Source organism: Anguilla anguilla, chromosome 13 (assembly GCF_013347855.1).
Source record: "Anguilla anguilla isolate fAngAng1 chromosome 13, fAngAng1.pri, whole genome shotgun sequence".
Taxonomy (NCBI): Eukaryota; Metazoa; Chordata; class Actinopteri; order Anguilliformes; family Anguillidae; genus Anguilla; species Anguilla anguilla.
In genome coordinates this window covers 29,333,350-29,355,905 of record NC_049213.1, presented here as the reverse complement: position 1 = coordinate 29,355,905, position 22,556 = coordinate 29,333,350, and the positions used below count along the sequence as shown (strand labels likewise).

The window sequence follows — 22,556 nt, the reverse complement described above, 5'->3', positions numbered from 1 at the left end:
ATCACAAATAAATATAACATGCATGCAAAAGGAAAACGGTGAACTTACCATACTAGTTGCAGCTTAAAAACAGAAGCTTAACCTTATATATAAGTGATATAAAATTCTTCCAATATAAGGATATTTGCACCACAAACAAGAACAGGCAAGAACAAGGGACATTTGATTTCCACATCAACAACATTTAATGTATCACCAAGGAATGCAATGATGAAAAATATAATCTTTGAATGTGTGCATCTGAAAAGAAATATGTAACATAAAATGTCATCACGACATCTGAAATTCAGGCAGACAAGGGCATATAAAAAAGCCTTCGCATGATAAGTGTGAACAGTTCACTTCTGTTAATTCTTTTAGGGTTGCTGTGTGCTTTGTCTGGACCTTCACCAGATGCACACTGCAACGGTTTTCCTTCTCATCATCAAGATTGAGGTCAGCAACAGAACCCAGGGTTCTCAAAGGCTACAGTGGTCAATGATCCATAGTGCTTTCTTTATAGCCAACCCATACTTTCCAATATACATAAACATCAAGAAGATACAATCATATATTTATCTATTGATAAGTTCAGTCTAAGGGCAAAGTTCTAAACCATAGTCACACCTAAAAAAAAACATCAGTACAAAAATTTCAAAAAAGCAAAATTACTTTTTGTCTAATTTGTTATAACCGATGTGGTACGACAAAATGTAATGCTGCTTTAAGATAACATTTTTAGATAATGCTGTTAATCAGTCAACAAGTTATTTTACAAGTTTTACAGGAGTCTTGCATTTCAATCTAACTAGTACAGATCTTATAAACAGATCATGTCAAACCCTAAAGGCAAAATTTGCATTTATTTGCTTTCTCAGATGCTTTTTCTAAAGTAGTCACTTAAGTTAAAATTTCATTCAAAAACAATTCAATAAATAAAATATTTAAAATATTTGACAGGGCAGTTTTGCACAGTGAAAATATTTTTGGTTTAAATAATAGTATAGAGAAAGAGGTACTTCCTGTGTTCACTGTGATAGCCCTGCTTGTCCATGATGTTGCTCATCAAATGAGGATCCTTTCTTTTACACGTGACTGTCAATGACTTACGAACAGTAAAATATATTAAATAGAAACTGAACATATACAGTACATTAATAATACACCTAATTAGTATTGAAAACACATCAAGATGACTTTCCAAAAGACACCGTAGAAACATTTAAGGACAAATCAATTAAATTTGCGTCATGGCACAAAAACATATGGCAGTTAAAAAAAAAATACAAGTAGTTTTAAACAATAACAGCTTGATGCAGAGATCACATCACGTCTTAAGATATATTCTTTAAAACAGCAACAATATAAAAAAGGAAATACAAGTAGCAGCAGAGGAAAATAAATTGGTCTTGATCTATTCCCAAATTCTGTATTGAAACAATGTTCTGTATGAAATATAAAGTGGATATTGCAACTATTTTGCTTTATCCTCCTTTGACCCTCCAGTTGACTGATCCAGTGTGGGGGGGTGGGCGTTATGGAAGCTGTATGCAGTAACATGGTGTGTCTGGTTCCTCTATTGCTTTCCTTCTCATTTCATGTAAGACCGGTTTCAGGATCTCTTTCAGTGTCCTATACACGTCCAACTCATCTTCGGACTCTGATATGATCTGGTTAAAAAAAAAGTGAACCGTTAACTTTAGTGCCTTTCAGGTCAATGCTGTACAATGGAATAAAGTAGGAGCAAAGAAAAAGTACCTTGGTGAATGCTTTTATTGTCCGGTGAAGAAAAGCATCCTCCACCTCCTCAGGTATTGTCAGTAAATGTGCCATACAATGAAGGGTACACACCAGTGTCTGCCTGGAGCTCTGGATTATACAGAGGAGAACAGTGGACTTTGTGTTATGAACACAACATAAAATTTCCCTTGAACATATACAGGTGTTAGAGCTTCTGCCAGTATTTGCACCTCTGTGCACGCTACTTGAGCTGTTATACACAGCCATACAATATGATTTTTAAACGAGAGAAAACTGGGGTATGTGAAGGGCTATATAGTGCATTGCTTGTGAGTTTTTTGTCTCATGCACTCCGGTTCACATGAACACAGTTAGTGTAAAGGGATGCATGAACAATAAATTGCTAACCACCAGTTGGTCATAAAGCCCCAGGAAAGCATATATATTTGAAGTGAGTGTCCAGCACAATCAGACCAGAAAGTTAGAAGAAAACCCAATCAGATTAATGAAGGCAGGATGATCAAAGAGAACCACAACTCTGTGTGCGTGTTATCATTACATTATGTATTTGCTTAATAGATGCATTTATCTGGGGTAACTTGAATAACCCATTTAGATACCTGGGGTAGCTTTAGATACCAGCATCGCACCTGGGGAGCACACTAACAGCCTCTGGGTTGCATGCTTACCTTAGCCATTCATACTTAGTATTCATGTGTTTCATAAACAAACATACAAAACAATATAAACAACACACTAACAGAAGTACAAGAATAGCTTTAGTTTGTGAACCCTAGCTTACCTTGTCTATTGAGTTAAGGGCTGGCTGCTGGGTTTGTCGACTGCTATCCAGGGCCTGGATGTCCTCCTTGGTGATAACAGGTTCTCTCAGCTGCTCCAGCCAGGACCACATCAGCCCAGCCAGCACACGGGGGTCTTTCTCCGTGCATAGTCTCTCCCAGGTTCCTTCTCTGGAGTTCAGCTCTGTCTGGAAGAGCAGGCATGGTGTCTATCCCACTTCATATACTCTAAAACTAGATTATCCCAGCAGCTTATCTGTACCTGAGGACCCACACTGGAGAAGCCATCTAGCACACCCTATGTGGCTAATAGTGGGGTAACCTGTATACTGTGTTACTCTCTATGATTTGCAGTATGATTTTACTCAGACCTCATTCCATTATAGTTGCATTATTTTCATGTCAATACACTGGTGTTTCAGATGGACCTACTTTGTCACAGAAAGATGTAAATTGTACAAGGCAACAATCTTGTGCAGTTGGAGCAATCTGAAAATGAAAGCCTGAAGCAAAGCTTTATGGAGGCATCTTTTACCTGAGTATTTCTATGGAGAGCCATACCTGCCAGTTTGCGACCTTGTGTTTGTACTCCTCCCCATACTTGTCCAAATCCACTGTTAGAGCTTGAGCCACCAGCAGCCTTCGGGCATCCAGGGGGAGCTCTGCCGGCAGAATGATAGAGGGCAGGGTGGGCTCACTTTCGCCGGTGTTCCTGGTCTCTGAGGAGCCCAGAGATAGGCTGCGCTGGCCATGCCTCAGGGGCCTTCTCCTGCTGAGCAGAGGTGACCCCGATTTCTTCTGCTCCCAGATGGGGCTGGCCAAGTCGGAGGGCGAGGGAGGGACAGGTGACCTGGAGGCTTGGTGGGCCTCTGGCAGGTTCTCCTGAGACAGGTACTGGTTGCCCAGTGCGTTGGCAAAGGGCTCGCCCTTCCCAAGGGCCAGGCCCTGCCCCGCCCCCAGGCGTAGTAGGTCAGATTCGCTGTAGCTGAGGCTCTTCCAGAGACGCGGTCGAGGGTTCACAGACCCGGCATTTTGCCTGTTCCACAGAGGGTCCAGGTCATGATCGCTAGAGAGCACTGCATCATGGGCGTCATGGGCTGGCATCGAGGGTACTTTCTGCAGGCAGGGCGGCTGCGGAGAGGGCACGGTGATGCCCTTCCCCATCATCTCTTTGCCCAGCTGCTGGAGAGCTTGCTGAGAGACGGTTTTCTCCACCTCTGCTGTGAGGTCGGGTATCTCCAGGATCTCATCCTCAACGACCAGCCGGTCCTCCGCTATGTCCAGCAGCAGCTTGCAGACGAGGTGCACGATCTTTGGCACGTTTTTCAGCTGCCGTGCCTCGTACCCGTGCAGCAGGTGGCGCTGGCGGGTCAGGTACTGCGCCAAGGTGACGGGGTTGGCTTTGGGCTCGCTGCAGGAGAACACATTTTGCAGGGGGACCAGGAACTGTGCAAACTCCCTCACACACAGCAGCTGCCCTCTGGTCTGGATCGAGTTTGGCCTTTTCGCTCGCACAAATAATATGGCCTGGTCAGCACTCATCCTTGTAGTAAACACTAAATAACAGGCCAGTAACACACCTGCACAAAACATAAAAAAGAAAAACAATTATCAAATATTATCAAATTGATATTTCTTAAGAAAATGGCAATGCTGATTTTACACTGTACATCATAAAATAAATTATCAAAAAAACAGATTAATAGGGTTATGAAATTAATGCATGAAGCTTCGTATCAAAGCACTTGTATTATCAGTGTTTCATAACCTGTCCTTCCAAGCCCAGCATGGCAGTGTACGGCCATCTTTCCTTCCTGGATTGCAAATGACATCACCTTCACCATGTCCAGGATTGTTGTGAGAGAAGCCACGCCGTAGTCCTTCCAACCAAAATTGTAAAAATAAACTGAGAGAAAAATGGCTGAATTAGACCTCGATCTGCTTTTAAAAACAGAACAGGAGGAATGTGCACACGCACATATGGCCACTGATAGGGAGCACAACTGAGGGATTTTAAACCGAGAGCAAGGAATGTAATTTACAGTTATGCACAAGGTCCCGATCAAGTAGAGCTGCGTTAAGAGACCCCTTACGCAATCTTTTTGACCGTTCGCTGGTGGAAAACAATTACCTTCCACTCTAGGGAATCCATTAGAGCCCAGCTAATAATTAGTATGGAGGAACAGTGAGGAAGGATGTGACTCACTGCCTGCCTCCATGAAGGTCTCTGGTCGGTATGTGAAGCCGCTCTCCTGCTCCAGGGGGTTGCCACAGCTGGCATGCTCTCCTGGGCGCTGCAGGTTAATTACTGTCCTCAGGCCGCACCTGTGCAGAGGCACTGTCACCATCAGTTTATCATCGCCACTCCTGCATCCACACAAGCCTCTCCCCTTCTCAGAGCCGTCTGCCACAGTGCCAGACTCTTCCGCTAGCCTCCCTCACCCCGGCCGGTTAATACTGTGTGCTGCTGGACAGGTCACACATTTCTGCGTTTCAATTACTCTAGCAAACAAGAATTATTTTTAAAAATGTATTTACTGGATCATCAGGCAGTGCAATTATTTTCTTGCTACAAATCAAATATGAAGTGAAAAATTATATGGTATTTTTACCTTTGAAACTGGTCGATTATGTTGTATTTTTCAATGATTTCTGTAGAAGGCCTTGCCATAGCCAGCAAGTTGTCTGTAATCCTGAAATGAACAGTGTTAGGATGGGTAAATATCATATCACTTATGGACAGTCGAAAACTTGACTAATGTGTTTATTTACTCAGTTATTATAGTCTGAAATCAATACACATAAAAATATACCCTACTAAAATATACTACTTGGATATTTTTCTGCATGGGAACCAATGAAAATAAACTACCAAGCCCTAATCTGTTCACAGAAGCGAGATCAAACATGTGCAGGCTCTGTTTGCTCGTCAATTGGAAATTCATAATCCAGCAGTTTTTTAAGGTAAGCCAGTATTAACGTGAAATAAATAAGTAAATAAATAAATAACTCAAGCAAGCCCTGACAGAGGCTAGCTATTTCGTGACAGTGTGGTAGCTCCTTACCAGGAAGAGTACAGGCCCTTGACAGCTTGCTCCTCGCTGCTCCACCGGGACGGGTTCTCGTACTTGCAGGCTCTGCCTCCACACGCCATGGAGCACTGCATGTGGCCGGGGATGACGTGCCTCAGAGTCTCCCCGACCTTGGTGTACTTGGCAGTGGGGACCCTGCTGCTCACTGCAGGCGGGAGGAGGGCGGAGGAAATCAGAAGCATGCAAAAATGTACAAGAACACACAATGCCCCATTGCTACACCTCCCACCCCCACTCTGCCCTTTCAAGTCCCATCCACATTTCTTTCCCGTCCACACAATTTTGGGTAAGTTCCCGTGCCCTTGTGTCCTAGCAACAGCACGCCTGCAGTGGTATATGACCATCTCTCGACCTTCGTATTCGATGACTCATAATTTTTCACAGACAGCAACCTTTAAACTTATGCAATCAATCTGCAGCACAGGATCATGAGGGCCAAGCCATTTATTTTGCCAGGGCCACAGAACCAGCACCAAACAAAAGATTTTCACAGCAGCATTTACATTTCCTTCCTCTTCCGTCTATGTGGGCTTCCACCATACTGACAGCAACCATAACCCTCTGAGTCGAGGAGGAGAGAATCTCCACCGCGGAGCTGCGCCTCCTCTGGAGGACTTTGAGGAGGACGTCCGAGGCGGAGTGGCGACGCATTTTCGTGAAACCGCTCAGGATCTCTCCGGCCAGGGACCTTCGACCGCGGCGCTGCATCTCGCGAGGAGAGCGCCTGCTGTTCCGTCAGCGCTGCCTACCGAGTCTGAGGTGCACACTGAATGACTCTCCACAAACAGTGAATCATCCAAGTACAATAGCCCGGTGGTACAAAAGTGCTACGAGGGACCAATGCAATCCATTGGTTTATCAGTTGCGCTTGAAATATCTCCATGGCAACCAGCTCCAAAGCCACCAGTGGGAGGCTGTGTGGTGTCTCTTTCTGAACACACTCGAGTGAGCTGAGATCATCTACCTTTTTTTGAAAAAAAACACAATATTATCTACTGTGTAATCTGCCCTCCCTGAATGACGTACGTATTTTCACAACACTAACATACTGCATAATCTGAGAATCAAAATTAATTGTATTTTCTAATCCATTTCTCCAAAACAGCTGTGCACACACAGGAATGAAACACACTTGCTTTTTGCTACATCTATCGTTTCACACCTGAGCTACATTTCACCCTGTGCAGACATTAATTTGTAACCACTTGCAAGTGTTCAACTGATATTGGTCTTCATGCAACATTAAAAAGAAACTTGTAAGACTTAACAGTCCAAGATGTAGGAATGTATAAACATTCTTGGTGTAACCCATACAGGATGAATTACATTTGAAGTACACTCCGGAATACCTAAACCACAGCCTTTCTTAATGCCAGTAAGTTGAAGATAAGGATTTTTGATCATTTTTGGAAATATTCATGATATCAGACACATGGAATTTGATTCTCTCTGACCAAAAAAGCTAATTGTAAATAGTCTTCAAGCTGATTTATGTGGGAGATAACATAATTGCATTTTGTTATCACTTCGTCTTTCCTAGAACCCTTCCAATTAAAGGCACCTATTCCACTGCAGAAAAAATTACATCAAAAATACTTTTGTATGAATTATTTATCAGGTATTATAGTTTAGTGGCATCAATCAATATTAGGATGTCTGTGCTTTATTGAAAGCTGTGAATTTGTAATATATGAAACCTCTGTTACCCTGTACTGTCAGCAATATAAGCATTATTAAAGGGTTTTTATTGTGTTTTTGCATCATGTATCTATTTTTCATGTTTTTCTTTTTCATCTAAACGCCTTTGATTTCAGCAATTATGATAACATACACAGATGTTAACTAATGTGTCCCCGTGCCATATGGTCACCTTTCAATAGCCCACAGTGTCCTTCAGCTGCCCTTAATAGACAGCCTTAAAGTCAGTCTAGGAAGAGGACCACTGTTCCCAACAGAGTAACACCCTACCTGGGGCATCCATGTCCATGTCTGCGCTGTATTCCCCACTGCTGGCTCCAGTGGTGGAGTGAGGCGGGTCACTCAGCAGACTCACACCCGCCGCCATGGCACAGCCTGCCAATCGAGAGCAAACATCATGCAGAGACAGGAGTCACAAGGGGAGCCGAGACAAAACTGAGCCCCCAGGCTAAAATAAACAGCAGGCGGAGCAGAGGGAGGTGTCCGTTGCCCGGCACGGAACCCCTGGGAGACAGAAAGGTAGAAAGTGAATTGCCGTGTCACAGGCTGCCGTATTAATCCCGCAGCCTGGCCAATCAATTGTCAGGCAATGGGCGTGGCCTCCTTACTGCTGCAGAAAATGATGAGCTGTTATTTTTTAAACGGTACAGTGTTTTGCGTGGTTCAAGAAAACTAGCAAATGCACACACAATTTGTACACACCCACAAAACAAATGCAGAATTACAGCAAAAATGTAGTTTACGAATATAAAAATGTATTATGTGGTTAAGGAATTGTTGTAGTAACCGAGTAGCAAATTTACACACAAATGCACACACACACACCAACAAATTGGTAAATTTCAGCAAGTGTTATAATAGCAGTGTGGTACTCACAGAGTAATTCCTAAGCTGAACAGGATAACTATGCAAGTGATCACGTCACGTTTCCCCACTGGAAGATGCTACCGTTCCGCTGCTTCTTCAATTATTCACACGACCACCTAATCCCCTGTCCTGTCCATTGTACTAATGTTAAGCAACATATCTTCATTTAAAAACACGATTCATATGTGTTGTGAGAGTAGGTTACACAGTGCTTTGCATGTGCCAGTTCAACACTGGGGATGCCTGCATACCAAGGACCAACTGTTAACATCTCATATTACTGGTAAACACTACAACGGTCATCAAGCGGTGACTGTCATTACACAGGTCAAAAACTGAAACTCTGCTCCTGGATTCTTTCCTTTGTTGCACATGCTGTGTTAATAAGGATTGTGCACGGCTTTAAAAAAAATTATAAAGAAAGAATACTGCCCTATATCATCAATTCATGAACAGCAAGAATGATACCTTACCCATTAATTTGCTCTTCTAGTTCTCTCTTCTTCTGGTTGGTGTGAATTAGTATAAGTAGCCTATATGAACATCCTTGCTTAGGCAGAACAGATAATAAACATATTTGATAATACCTTAGTTTGGCTGTTTTCAATATAGTAAAATACAATTTTTTAAAGTACTGCAATGACCTTAGTAAGATACTGGTAGGTAAGTAAATTGTTTTGAGTCAAAATTAACATTCCTTAGAGAAGACATGTTTAATTCATAGAGTAAGGTTAGAATGCTGTGACTGCAGGGACAGTATTTTCAGACTCATTTACATTGTAAGGTAATGTTACACTTCTTACAAACTGATACTGCAGTAACACCGTGTTCACAACAGCCAAACACATCTGAAACCTTCCATTCACTCTGGATTTTGCACTCACTGAGAACTGGGAATTGAAACGGAGTCATTCGGCACCTGCTGTATGTTCATGCATTATCGTAAAAAGCCTGATCTCTGACCTTTGTTTCATAACCAGCAATGTGTGATAGAGAAGCCTTTAATTAAAGCAGTTATTTGTTTCTACTTAAGGAATTGACTGCTACCCAGTGGAACACTATTTTAAGACCAAATCATTGTGTATCTGACCATATGTGAGCAGTGTGTTCAATAGTTCCATGTCTTTTCAAAAAAATGTTTGTGTAGCCATTTTTTTAAATACTAATGTGAGCATCCCACTATGTCTGTATGTGTGTGTGTATGTGAGAGAGAGAGAGAGAGAGAGTGAGAGAGAGAGGGAGGGAGGGAGGGAGAAAGGAGGAGAGAGGGAGGGAGAGAGAGAGAGAGAGAGAGAGAGAATGGCTTAATCGGAGAGTAGAATGTAAGCATCACCCACTGGGCTTGTGAATAAATGAGCATGGATATGGCTGCCATTGTTCACACATTGCTTACTCTATTAGTTTGCTGTGTCTAGAGTATTCACTAAATGCACCATCCATGTATTTTACCTGTGACCTTGTGACCTACACATGAATCTTGCCACAAGGCACCAGTTACACACAAATCCATTCTTATCATAAGCCTTTTCAAGTACCTGTCATCAAGAATGCTCTCCATGAATTCAGCCTTTGAATTTGTTCTACAGTATACAGTGCTACATTTCCCTTTATAAAAGCTGACTAACTATTTATGCAGGGAAATATTTTAGATTTTTTACACAAAAAATGAACTTACCAATAACAGCCTGAAGAAACTACCCATCATTATCTTCTTCACAATCCAACATGAAACCATATCCAAGTCACGTGGGGAGGAATTAAATGTGCAGAATAATTAAATTATCTTAGCTAAATTAAAATGAGCTAAGACCTTATGGACCCACACACTCTCCATACCTATTGTCTTGTGTTGCATTAAGCAAGCACAGTTTCTATCTTTTTGGTTCTGTTATCTATTCCACCATAGACCCACCAGGCGAGTGACAAGGTTGTTGTTCTGCTACCTGCACTGAGAGTGTTGTGTGCTGAGGGAAGGGGTGGAGAGAGCAGAGCACACAGATGACTCCCCCTTTACTCTCTGCTGGTCTTAAGTGGTACACATGTGGCCTGGGAACAAGAAATTACACAGCTATTTCTGACTCCTCCAGGATTACCCAGTTAATCCAATTACTCCAGAATTACATCTGAACGGACCATCAGTAAAAAGTGAAGATTACTAATTTTACAACACGTAAATGGATGATATCTGCACCAAGCACTTATTTGTTTCATCACTAAAATAAAGCTCCACAGTCTTTTAGAACCACACAAATTTGTTTTTTTATGTTAGCAATCATGGCATATTATGCATGTGCCACAGTATAATACCAACTAAAATCCACTATTTCAAATATATTGCATAATACTGCATACATTCAGTATAGGTGGTTAGCTATTATATGCTAAATATGCAGTTAAGTGCAAAAGTATTGGGGCATTGACACAAGTTTTATTGTTTTGGCTTTGTACTTCAGCACATTTCATTTTAAATAAAACAGTGAATATTGGGTTAAAGTGCAAACTGTTCGCTTTAATTTAAGGGTATTTGCATCTACATCAGATGATCCATGTAGGAGTTACAGTCATTTTTATACAGAAAGTATTTATACAAAAGTAATTGGCTGCTATTAATTGATCGGTTGTGTATTTCTGCATCATTAGTTCATTCAAAATAAAGCTACCAAAGGGTCTAGAGTTGATTCTAGGTATTGAAATTGCATTTGGAGTCTGATGCTGTTGTCTCTCAACATGAGAAGAGTCAATGCCAGTAAAACTATTTATTGCAGTTCCATACACATTATTTCTGTAAGAGCACAGTTCACAGCAACTTCTAAATTTGTCAACATATTGTGGCATAGCATCCCTTCAGATGAGTTCTGCCATGCTGAATATACTAGTCAGATGATCAGGAAGAGGTCAGTGTGAAAAGGTCTAACATACTTGACAACCTGTAATAATGTAGCTACAACCATACCACTGTATATAACTGAACAATAAAGAACAGCAGTGTTCCTTGCCTTGCTGATCTATTTATTCAAGTATGTTCATTTGTGTTTATTATACAGTCTAAAAGGATGCAGGCAGTCTTTTCAACATACTGTAACATTGAGCTGAACTTAAATATTTGAATTTCACTTATTCCCTATACCTCCAGCACATAAGTGCCTGTGTTCTATAATATTGCATCGTGGGTGTGATGCTACCAATTAATTTTCAAAAAACAAGCTTAGTGGTAGGATCTTAAATTCTCATTAACAGATTACAAGTAAATTAATTCAGCTCTGGTGAAGATGACAGCTGGCTAGTTAAGACCTGTTAAATGATGTCAGCTATGTGCTTGTTAATGAGAGCAATGTTTGCATGCAGTAGGCCTAAATATCACTCGTCAGCCTTTCCTTGGGAAAATGCTGCTTGTGTTGCCAAGATACTCTTCTCTACGGTGCCTTACCTTTTAAAGCATTAGAGTTTAAGATAATACCACTTGACCACTGAATGTACAGCATCAAAATAATTACACGTAAAAAGTATTTTTCACGCCATACGGTAATCATGTAATCCATAAACAACGAGAGAGCAGCTAAACCTTTTGAAAGTGAAAAAGACATGGTGAGTCAGGCAGTTATTGTACAATCACAGAGATCTCAAACCCTTAGAGAATACCCCTGGGTTGTTTATCTGTAGGTCACCAATTGATTGAATATATACATATTGGTAATACTTCTCAAAGTACTGTACAGTTCAGTCAAAAGTTCAGAGGGTAAACCGGCTTCATCAATAAAGGTCAATATGGAAAACCTAAATCCTCGTACTTACTGAACCGAGTTGAGTTTATAGGCCCTAGATAAAATGCCATAGCTACCTATACCTTAGGGGGGAAAGGAGTCACATTAGCATAGGTGTGTTCTCCCAAATGGATTTAATTTACAAGCTCCGAGCAGTCCATTGAGATGGTGCGTATCCAGTATACAGCTCTGTTTGCTTTACCACAATTCAATATTGACATTTAGGCCTAATTTTGAACACATTTTTCATACCACACGGCAGAATTAAACAAATCAATTTATAATGCAATACATAAAGAGAACTTTCAACTTCCAGTGGCATCATCCAGGGTAACTGCATTGTCTATGAAGTGATATTTTGTAACTGAATTGTCTATGAAGTGATATTTTGTAACTGCATTGTCTATTATGTGATATGTTGTGGCAGTTGTTTCAGTATGACAGGATAGCTATAGCTAAGTAATCTAAACTTGGTTGACTCAAAAGATTCAGTTTCCTGGTGTAATTTTGTAACATGCAGCCCCACCAAGCCATAACTTGGTGGGATGACATACCTGCCATCCCAATATTTTGTGCTTCTTGTACATTTATGCAGGTAATTTGTTATTTTGTGTGCTTGTGTTGCGAATTGGGATTTACAGAAACAACCCTAAATAGCTTGTAAGGCGTAACAGTATTACAAACGCTTGTTTAACATTCGTTCTGCTTACTGATACTGAGTAGCTGCTCTTGGACTTAAAATAAGCTCTCATCTCTAAATAGGGTTAAAAACGTCTTTCATGTCTGATGTTCAAACACCCATCGCATCAAAGAGGTTGATACAGCACACACCGAGCGAGTGCACACAGTCACGCAGGCTTTTCGATAACGTGAAAATAGTATTCGTATTTGATGTTATTTATTACTTAATGTACCAATAATCTAGATTAGTACCCAAAAAAGAAAATACATATACGGCCAACAGTTTTTATTCTATACAGTATAATGGATAGGCTATTAGCAATTGTGTATAATGTACGTTTAGTAAGCGTGTCGACAACAATATTAATAGCGCACTACCGCTGACTTACAGTTACAGTAGCATATAAAGCAGAATAGCTACAAAATAGAATATCTGATCCTAGGTAGGCACAATGCTCGGCAGCAGCGTACTATAGATGCATGCCATAACGGTCTGTTAGTTTGTCGATATCGATTAGCGTTGCCCAGATTTAAAACAATAAAATACCACAGGGAATAGGCAGTCGGTGAAAACAAGTTGTAAATTGCATCAAGTTAGCTTACGTTATCTATATGATTGATTATCCAGCTAAATGTCATACTGTAGCTATCATAACCTCAAGTGTCCATCTATTTTAGGATGTCAAATCAGGTACAGTAAGGATATCAAGCGTGCAGTGTTTTGTAACCTCGCGGACCAAAAGGTTGGTTACCCGTCTGTCACTGTGCAATAAACTGTAATACCTCTGGAAAGATAAGGAGCAAACAAGAATTCATGTCTCTTTCGAAAAATAATAGGCTTGCCATGCTAGTTAGCTAGTTGGCTAGCCGTAATAATTTCGTACCTGGTTCTTCACTTCCGTTCCTAATGCATTGGTCAGGGTGTTCCATATCATAGTGGCTTAAAATAAAAACCATCGCGCTACAATAAACCCATTTGACCCGGTTCCATGGTAATTTCATTCAATATTGCACTTGTCACACAGCTCCTAGCTAGTATCCCGTATAGTGACATGTTGCTGAAGACTACGGCTCCCATTCGCCGGACTAGTAGCATGTGACCACGCGCAGACTGCAGAAGACTTGCTTCCATGCGCGCGCACGGGAAATTACGTTCTTCGGGTGGCCTGTTTTCTCTCTTTTTGCATAGCGATACCATTGCAAGAAATGACTAAAAGCTTTGTTCAATCGAGTCATAGCCTACTCTTTGGTCAGTATTGAAAAACCATACGTCATTGCTTAGCTACAGTGAAAGCTGTATTCTTATTTTTAGAGGCAAAATTCAGGAAAGTAAAGATGGTAAAAACAAGCATTCATAAATTAAAGCAACAAACACAAATTCCTCAGCCTTTCACCCAATGTAGCCTACATGAAACCCGCATGTTTGGTCGGGGAAAAAAGTAACGCACCATTAGTTTGTTCTAGTCTAAGAAGAGAAAAAGTGGGAAATAAGGTGACATATTATTTTGGGGAAAAGTGTGATATTCTTTCTAGGTGTGGATCAAAATAATTTGTTATTCAAAGTGAATGATGAAAGTTTTTTTTTTTTTTTGGGGGGGGGTTATTAAATAAATAAACAAATACGGCTAATCACATCAGTATGTGATTCCTTTGAGTATCAAGGTTAAATGGTTATTAGTATTATTATTTTAAACATTTGCCAGTTTGTACTGAAATTAACAGCACAGCCTACATTTTTATAGGCTGCTCCATTTCCAGCCGGTTCCCTGAGCAACATTACATTTGTGATGGAAAGGATGGGTGCTAATATTAATGTGGAACAAAAGCTAGTGTCCAAAGGCACAGCAGGTGGCAGTCTTGTTTTTATGTCATCTCTTCCTCCTCATAGCATTGAAAACAGCGGGTGCCACAGTTCAATTTCTTTAGGGTTTTTAGGGCTCCCCCTCCGCTAAAGGACGTGGTAAAAACACCAGCTGAAGAGATGCTGACAGCAGGAAATGACATCATTTTTGTGGCACCACTTTTCAAACATGCATATCCTGGAAATCTTGCCCTTGCACCCCTCCCATCTGGAATGACATTGTGTGAGCTGGTAGACAATTCTGAATTTTCACTTCTTCTGTTATTTTGTGTAGATGAAACCACAATATTTTCCTGTACATATAGACAGTTTTCAGCTGTACACCGGCTTATTCTCGCTATTTGTCCTATTTCCTCATTATGCAGATAAAAAGTGCTCTCTGTTAATCTGACTTATTCCCTTGCATTCAGGCACATGTGATGGAGTGAGAGAACACTGGTGCAGTTTATATTCACTGATTAAACAACCATGGTCACGGAAATTCCCTGTATTCTTTATTTTACCAATACTTAACTATTCCCTCCTCCTTTCTGTCCCTGGCACTAAGGTGTCAGCTGGATTGAATGTGATGTACTTATGGAATTCTTGTGCAGGAGTCATGTACTGTACTGGGACTACTCAATATGTGTGATAACCATATAGGCTTTGATAATGTGTGATGTCACTGTTCCCTCCGAATTACAGAGCTGCCTTCATTTACTGAATATCCAATACAGGTATATAATAAATTAGAGGTTGTACTTCCTGATTTCCCTGTTCAAATGCCCTAAAGGAATTTTTCTGTCAGTGGCAAGTAAGCCGTCTCCAATTACAACCATATGCAGTGTGTATTGGACACAGTACAAACCGGGTGATGCCTGCCACCCACATACCTGTACAATGCTGCATTTGAGAGCTCTTAACTTATGCACAAGCCGTAGCTGCTCCAAAAATGATGGGAGGTTTCTGCTTTTGCTTGCATATGCAGCCCATTAGCCTTCATGTAATGGCTTTTGACAGACTTCTGCACACACACTCAACCAGACATGGAAACATTTATTATATTCCGTATAATAACGAGGGCCTAATTTCCTGATCACACTGGAATCTGACTAAGTAAAAAGCACATTTTGGATAGCTTTAAAAAAGATAATAACATGTTGTAGCATGTAATCATGGGCCAGATAAGGGGCCCTGATGTTGCTTCATTTTAGTAGGCTTGCATTTGGCTACAACTCAGTTGAATACAGATTTGCATGTAAATTATATACTTACAGCTGGAAAGCTGCACTGGGTGCTATTTCTGAAAAGGCTAGTGGAGCTATAATTTTGATCTTGACTCAGACTAAAAAGCAAGCAGAATCACAGTGGAAGACGTTTATAGCTGTAGTTTTAATGACAGCATATATCAACTCCTTAAGAATGTAATACAATTGTAGAACATACTTATATACATTTTCCCAACTCAGGACTGAATGCAATGTAGCTGTATGTTTTACCTTTGATGAAAAAATAAAATCTTACATAGTAATCACTGTTCATTTCTCATACCAGTGAACTCCTAATGGATTGTTAATAATTATGTTATATAATTATGACACGAGCAAAACTTTCTCATTCCAAGTTTTCAAACAACCACAGTGTGGCTATAATTAATCTGCCCAGTTTACTAATTAGTTTATACAAAATGAAAATTGTTTAACTATTCTAAATTAAATATTTAAATGTTTAGTACCCTTTTATAGATCAGTTATTAGATAGCCATACTGAGACATGTGCAATTCCAGTGTTTTAAAACTGCAGTGTCTTCCAATTTATCTTCATACTCAAGTCTGAACAACTCAGAAAATGTCAGTTATTCAAATATTTTGTGTCACTCGCCTGTATTTTGATGCATTTATTTTCTTATTGTGTATACTCTTTAACAAGTTACAAAACTGGCCAACAATTTCATTGTGTAAGGTAGGACTGTACTTAACTCCTCCTAGGGGGACCTTGCTTTTGGCTATACCAAGTGGCTAATCTTCTTCAGGAATGTAAAACTGCAGTACTGGACAGCTGCCGTGTGTCGGTGGTTTCAGTGTGTTTCAGCAAAAGTTATTAATTGAAGTCATTGATTGGCTAAAGAGTCCACAGATCTTCTTCCCAAGGCCTTAACTGGCTGGCCTTCCAGGACCAGAGTTTGACGCCACTGATTTTATTAGTCGACTCATTTACATGATCTGACATTTAGCTAAATTTTGTAATTGCCAGTTAATGACTGCTCTTGTGTCTCTGTGTAAGACGTTTTACTGTGATAAAAATGTTTAAGTGCACACTTAAGGTGTTGGATACGGCTAAGTGAATCAATGTAATTCAGTGGTAACCAACCCTGTTCCTGGAGATCTACCATCCTGTATGTTTTCATTTCAACCCTAATTTGGCAAACCTGACTCTACTAATTAGCAGCTCAACAAGATATCTAGCTGTTGAATAAGGTTTGCTTTGTATGGGTTAGAATGAAAACCTACAGGGTGGTAGATCTCCAGGAACAGGGTTGGTTACCACTGGTGTAATTGGTTGAAACAAAACCCTTCATACATACTGGCCCTTCAGAAGTAGATTTCCCCACTATTCAACAAAGTCCTATGCCTCTTGAAAGTATGCTTGTTTAGTTCATGTTACGTTCTGCAGTGCAAGTAACCATGCTCAAACCTGAGAAATCAGAGCCAAAATGTATGCTCATGATGTATTTACCTTTAATTTAATTTTATCTGCTAGACGATTGCTACAATAACGTATTGGGAATTTGAATTATGATCATACAGCTATTTTTGTAAATATGACTTCTACTGGTTCCAGGGGAAAGAGAGCCTCCCAGTGGCCACATCAGCAACGAACGCCAAATATTTACCAAGCGGCATTACATAGGGATTTATAGGCTTCCTGTCCAAACGGCCGCGCACAGCCATATTTCGGTCTTAAATCTGTACAGAAGGTACGACTGCTGGTTCTTAATAAAACGTATTCTAAGGAACACGAAAATAAATGCACCGGGTTGTGCATTTAAGGCCTTTAATTAATTTCTCACAAACACGTATTTTGATCGGGAAACGTATCCAACAGAATGAAAACGTGGACAATGGACAGGCCTATGTATTGTAATAGCATATCTCCATCCCCACAATTCAGGAGGTTTTTACGCACTTGTCATTACTAATTAATTGAATTATTAAAACGTTCGACAGCAGCATAGTACTATGGGTAGAAGACAGCATACTACATAGCAGGGGTAGGCAATTCCGATCATGGAGGGCCAGTGTGTATGCAGGCTTTTGTTTCCACCAATTGGCTAAATGAGCTATTTCTCACCTAAACTTGGTCACACGTAAATTAGATCACAGTAAAGCGTTTCATATTGGCACACAAGAACAATGTTCGGCTGTCATTCATGCACTTATCAAGAAATGTCGCCAAAATGTCAGATTGCATTAATGTTAGTGCTAATTAAATAAACCAGAAGTTGGCAGAAAATTTTGAAACAGGTATGGCGCTAGCTGTTTCAAATTGACTAATATATTACTACTTGTGGACGTGTGGTGCGTGTTTTTGCGCAGGGATTCCAAAGCATATATGATTTAAAAAATAAAATAAAATTAAAAAAACACTACACAACACAAAATAATGCACACTTGTTGGAAAGTGATACATCATAGGCCTATCGTAAGTAAAATTGAAATAGGCCTAAATAATTATGCCTGATATTAGCCTACTGTCCTGACCGCTTAAAAAAAACAATCGACTTTGCTGGTTATCGTGGCTAACATAATATGCCATATTCAATAGGCATTTCAATTAAGTAATAAAATTCAATTGTACATGAAATTTAAGAATTGAACCTTTATATTCTATGTATGGGACTGTTTTAAGGGCATAGCTGTTTGGTTTAGAGATGTCGTATACGAACACACTGGCATGCCGTGTCGTGTTGTATCATGCGCTGAAGTTGCCTGGATATCATCGGCCGTGCGCACTTCCAAATACTCTGATAAACTTTTATTTTAAACTGATTTTTGTTTTACCAAAGAGTACATGTACGCATTTCACTGTAGTGACTCCATATGTCTTTAAATGGGCGATAAAAAATAAAACAAATTAATTGCCGAATTTGTTTTGTAGCGTAAAATCAAATGCCTTGGTGAACTGTAACTACGTATGCGTAAATTGTAGGAGGAGCATCCTGCACGAGGCCTCGTATAAACCAAGGACATTCATAGTGAACACATAGGTAAGGCCATATTGGTTAAGAACAGTAATAGGCTGTTTTAGTCTCAACTGGGCGGAGATTAGACTTTCTCATCGAGTCATTTGGACGGAGTTGTATATTTCTGTGTACTACTTCAGCGAAGGACATATCTACTGTAAGGCAGCAAACCCATAAGAAGAGACCTCGTGATCGGATACAAACACTCGGATTTTACTAGTTACTTTTCCAGTAACTATTTTCTTTATCCCGTTTGAGGATGTTTTCCTTCGGCCACCCAAAAAGGATGAGACGCACGTTTTGAAAACTGTGAATGGCACAACGCGTCTTTAAGTCCAGTTATTACTGTCAGATGCTGAGTGGTCTCAAGAACTAAGAGTTCGTTGCATTTCTTGTTTGGATTCTGTTGTTCATATTGGTAAAATAATGCAGCATCCACTGGAGATTGGAGCCCATTACTATCCGCCAGATGTTCATCAGGACAACCGATCACACCGATACAGGAGTTTCATGATCGAGGAGATTCTGACTGACCACCCAGACCCCAAGGTGTCTACCCCGGCAGGGGAGCTACTCAAGTTTGGAGTACAAGCTCTTTTATCGGCACGGCCCTACCACAATCATTTAGGTAAGATGGACCCAAAATGATTTGCAGTGGGTAGGCTATTTGTCAGGTAGCGAACAGCTGTGAAATTGTGCACTCCGGTGTATACTGCCAAAAGTTCAAGTGTTATCGTTCTTATCGTGGCTTGAAAACAGGTTGACAAAATTAGCACAATAAATAAAGTCAATATTAGATTTAGAATAGTTTTTTTCTTGTTGCATTAAACTCCTTCGGCAGCGGATTTTAACTCCCTGCTCCTCAAAAGACCCAACTGCTCCGCTGATCCGTGGTGCAGTTTTATCATAAATCACGCTTGCTTTAATAAACCTCGATTTTAATATGCTTGCAAATAGGCGTTTTACTGCGATATTAATGTGTTGATAATGAAAAGCAGTAGCCTATACGAAGAAAAGTTTTGTAATCGCGTATAATTCACCCAGGTCACCTAACACATTTTCGTGTGCATGAATAGGGCCACTGTTATTTCGATAACAGATGTAAAACATTTTCTTCCCCTTACCCATTTTTTTCAATAACAACCTTTGTTCCTAAGTGCCGAAGGAGGCACGAATATCTGGCAATTGTGGTGCAATACATATCGCATAGGCTATTTCATGCATAAATATATACTTCATAGCCTACTCGCACTTACCTTCCATTTTATCAATATTTTCAGCTAAATGTAAGATGCAAACAATCACAATTCTATTTTCTAGAAATGTACTCTGCTCATTTAACGATGAATAAACTGAAAGTTAAGAACTGGGACCTTCTATCCCTGTTGCGGGCTAGCTGGTTGCAACTTCGGGCCTGTGTTGAAATGAAAAATACTGCATGTGATCTATGAAAGGACTTCTTAATTCTGCCGTTTCAAGTTTTCAGCTTTTAGAAAGTTTTCATCAATTGAATCCGTTATTAAATGCGTTATTTGTGCTCCGAAATTGGCTGCCAAACTGCTTTCGGGTAATATGCCTGGAGTTATCTGTTGCACAAATATTAGCACTCAATTAATTATATATTAATAAAAACACATTAATGAATACTGTGGTCTGGCAGATAATTTAGTGTTTCCGGAGGGAAAAACGTTAATGGTAAAAGACGAACTTTGTATATGAGCGTTTTCGTGACATATCTAATAAATGGTTAAGTTGACAGGATAAGAATTTCCATGTTTTCATGTAGGGTTTCAATTGCGTTTCTGTTTCTCCGAAATTGCAGTTGATAGGCTACGTTATAGGCTACATGAAATCGTAATTAAGTTCATTAAGCTTTTATAAATAAACGCTTTAACATTGGACTTTAACTCAATCGCAATACGGTTTTCAAAGAACTTTGGATTTATTGTAAATTATTTACTTCCAGTATGAGCTATAGCTACTTAATTGTGTAAAAAAAACACACACAAAAAAAAACATTATCTTCACATTCATTGTGATTATTTGAAAACTAATTTTATATATCATTATTTTCAGTCTTGAAGGCCGATCAGACAAGTATCCTTAAGTTTCCAATGTCACCACTGTCATGTTCACTCGGCGCGCCTTTGGGTTCTGCTCTCCTATCCGGGGCGTCGGGTCTGCAAGTCGGCTCCGCTTCTCATCACCTGCCGCTGGACCTCCACCTTCGCAGTAAACTGGACCCCGGGGGAGACGGAGGGAACAAATCAAAGAAGGGCAGGAGAAGCCGAACTGTCTTTACTGAATTGCAGCTCATGGGCCTGGAGAAAAGATTTGAGAAGCAAAAGTACCTGTCAACGCCTGACAGGTATTGCGTAGGCTCTATCTGGCAATTTTGCTTTTTGATGACACAAGAAATGTAGGCTACCTTAGGTCATATCCTTTTAGTTGTAATGAACTTAGTAACGAAATAAATTTGCTCTTAATGAGATATTTACGACGCGTTGTTACGCGTTGTTACGCATTGGCACGTAACATTGAAAATAAATAATTTGTTTTTCTCCCTACAGAATAGACCTCGCAGAATCACTGGGCCTTAGTCAACTGCAAGTAAAAACATGGTATCAGAACAGAAGAATGAAGTGGAAAAAAATTGTAAGTATTTTTCCACATCCATTCTTAAATGTATCGATAATCGTTCATACAAATTATACCCAACCTATGCAGCGATCTTCAATGACCCAGTTAATGGTGAAGAAGGTGCAGCTATAAACATATAATCACGGGGTATGCATGTGGATATATGATACAGGCCGTGGGGTTCGGGAACGTTTTACTTCAACTATTTCATATTGGGTACAATAGTGGGATTTTGGTTTTCTGACTACGTATAACACTTTAAATTTTCAGGTCTTACAAGGTGGCGGACTGGAGTCGCCAACAAAACCTAAAGGGCGACCGAAGAAAAATTCAATTCCCACAAGCGAGCAGCTCTCAGAACAGGAAAGGTCACGAGACACCGACCGTCAGTCAGATGGCTCCTCCTCATCCCATTCTGATGTCAATCAAGAGGAATAGATGTGGTGCACATCCGTTTTCCCCAATGCGAACTGACTATTGCCTCTAGGATGTATCAAAGTATTTTTGGATGGGTATATCCATGAAAGTCAGCAGTTTGGCACTAAAGACTATTATAGGCCTACCATATGTGGTAGAATGTGTTATACATTATATCACTTTTTTTTCTTCAAAGTCAGTTCCACACAACCAAGGGTTCCTACAGCTTGGCGCGATGAACTGGTTTTCCCCTAACCATTTTGAAAGGAGGGGACAGAAACACTGGTCAGTAGGTCAACTCTTTCTTTCCATTCAAGGATGCTATTGACTTCCATTTAAACACGCTTTGTTCCTAGTCTCTTTCTATGTCTTTTTGAAGAAATGATTGAATATTATTAAATATGTTTTCATTAACAGATATTTGTTCTTTTATTTTCTATAATGTTATTTGCCATAAATGAACAACACCCTGGACTGTTTAGAGGAATGGTGCAGTATATTTAATTAAACATGGGTGACTTCTTTCATTTAACCCTTTGAAGAGTAGGTTTTGAATTTTAAAAAAATTCTAAGTCAGTTTTCTAATAGACTCATTGCTTACAGTTACCAGTAGTGACTGTAACATCAGCATTAGAATGTTCAGTTAAGAACATTGTAATCATATATTTATGATATCACACCTTAAAGGGTTAAGTAATTTGTCATGCCTTTATGCTTTAATATGTTGAGGTCACAACCAGGGTTTTAACGATTTTTCTATTTTTCCTGTATGCTCTTTATACTCTCTTAAATTATAAA

The 22,556-nt window shown here is 39.9% G+C and overlaps 2 protein-coding genes across 2 annotated transcripts; one reads left to right on the top strand and one right to left on the bottom strand.

Moving 5' to 3' along the window:
- Window positions 1-161: 161 nt before the first annotated feature.
- Window positions 162-13,720, bottom strand: ptpdc1a (protein tyrosine phosphatase domain containing 1a). The gene is made up of 10 exons (XM_035389453.1): window positions 13,503-13,720; window positions 7,580-7,684; window positions 5,585-5,756; window positions 5,132-5,212; window positions 4,726-4,844; window positions 4,288-4,425; window positions 3,081-4,099; window positions 2,522-2,707; window positions 1,738-1,848; window positions 162-1,649 (listed from the first exon to the last, which is right to left on the bottom strand). Exons 1-10 carry the CDS (start codon window positions 13,618-13,620, stop codon window positions 1,515-1,517), a joined length of 2,184 nt encoding a protein of 727 aa, XP_035245344.1. The 5' UTR covers window positions 13,621-13,720; the 3' UTR covers window positions 162-1,514.
- A 5,021-nt stretch (window positions 13,721-18,741) lies between these two features.
- barx1 (BARX homeobox 1) lies at window positions 18,742-22,165 on the top strand. Its single transcript, XM_035389056.1, has 4 exons — window positions 18,742-19,329; window positions 20,778-21,069; window positions 21,272-21,356; window positions 21,612-22,165. The coding sequence occupies exons 1-4, from the start codon at window positions 19,128-19,130 to the stop codon at window positions 21,777-21,779; spliced, it is 747 nt and encodes a 248-aa protein (XP_035244947.1). The 5' UTR covers window positions 18,742-19,127; the 3' UTR covers window positions 21,780-22,165.
- Window positions 22,166-22,556: the final 391 nt, after the last annotated feature.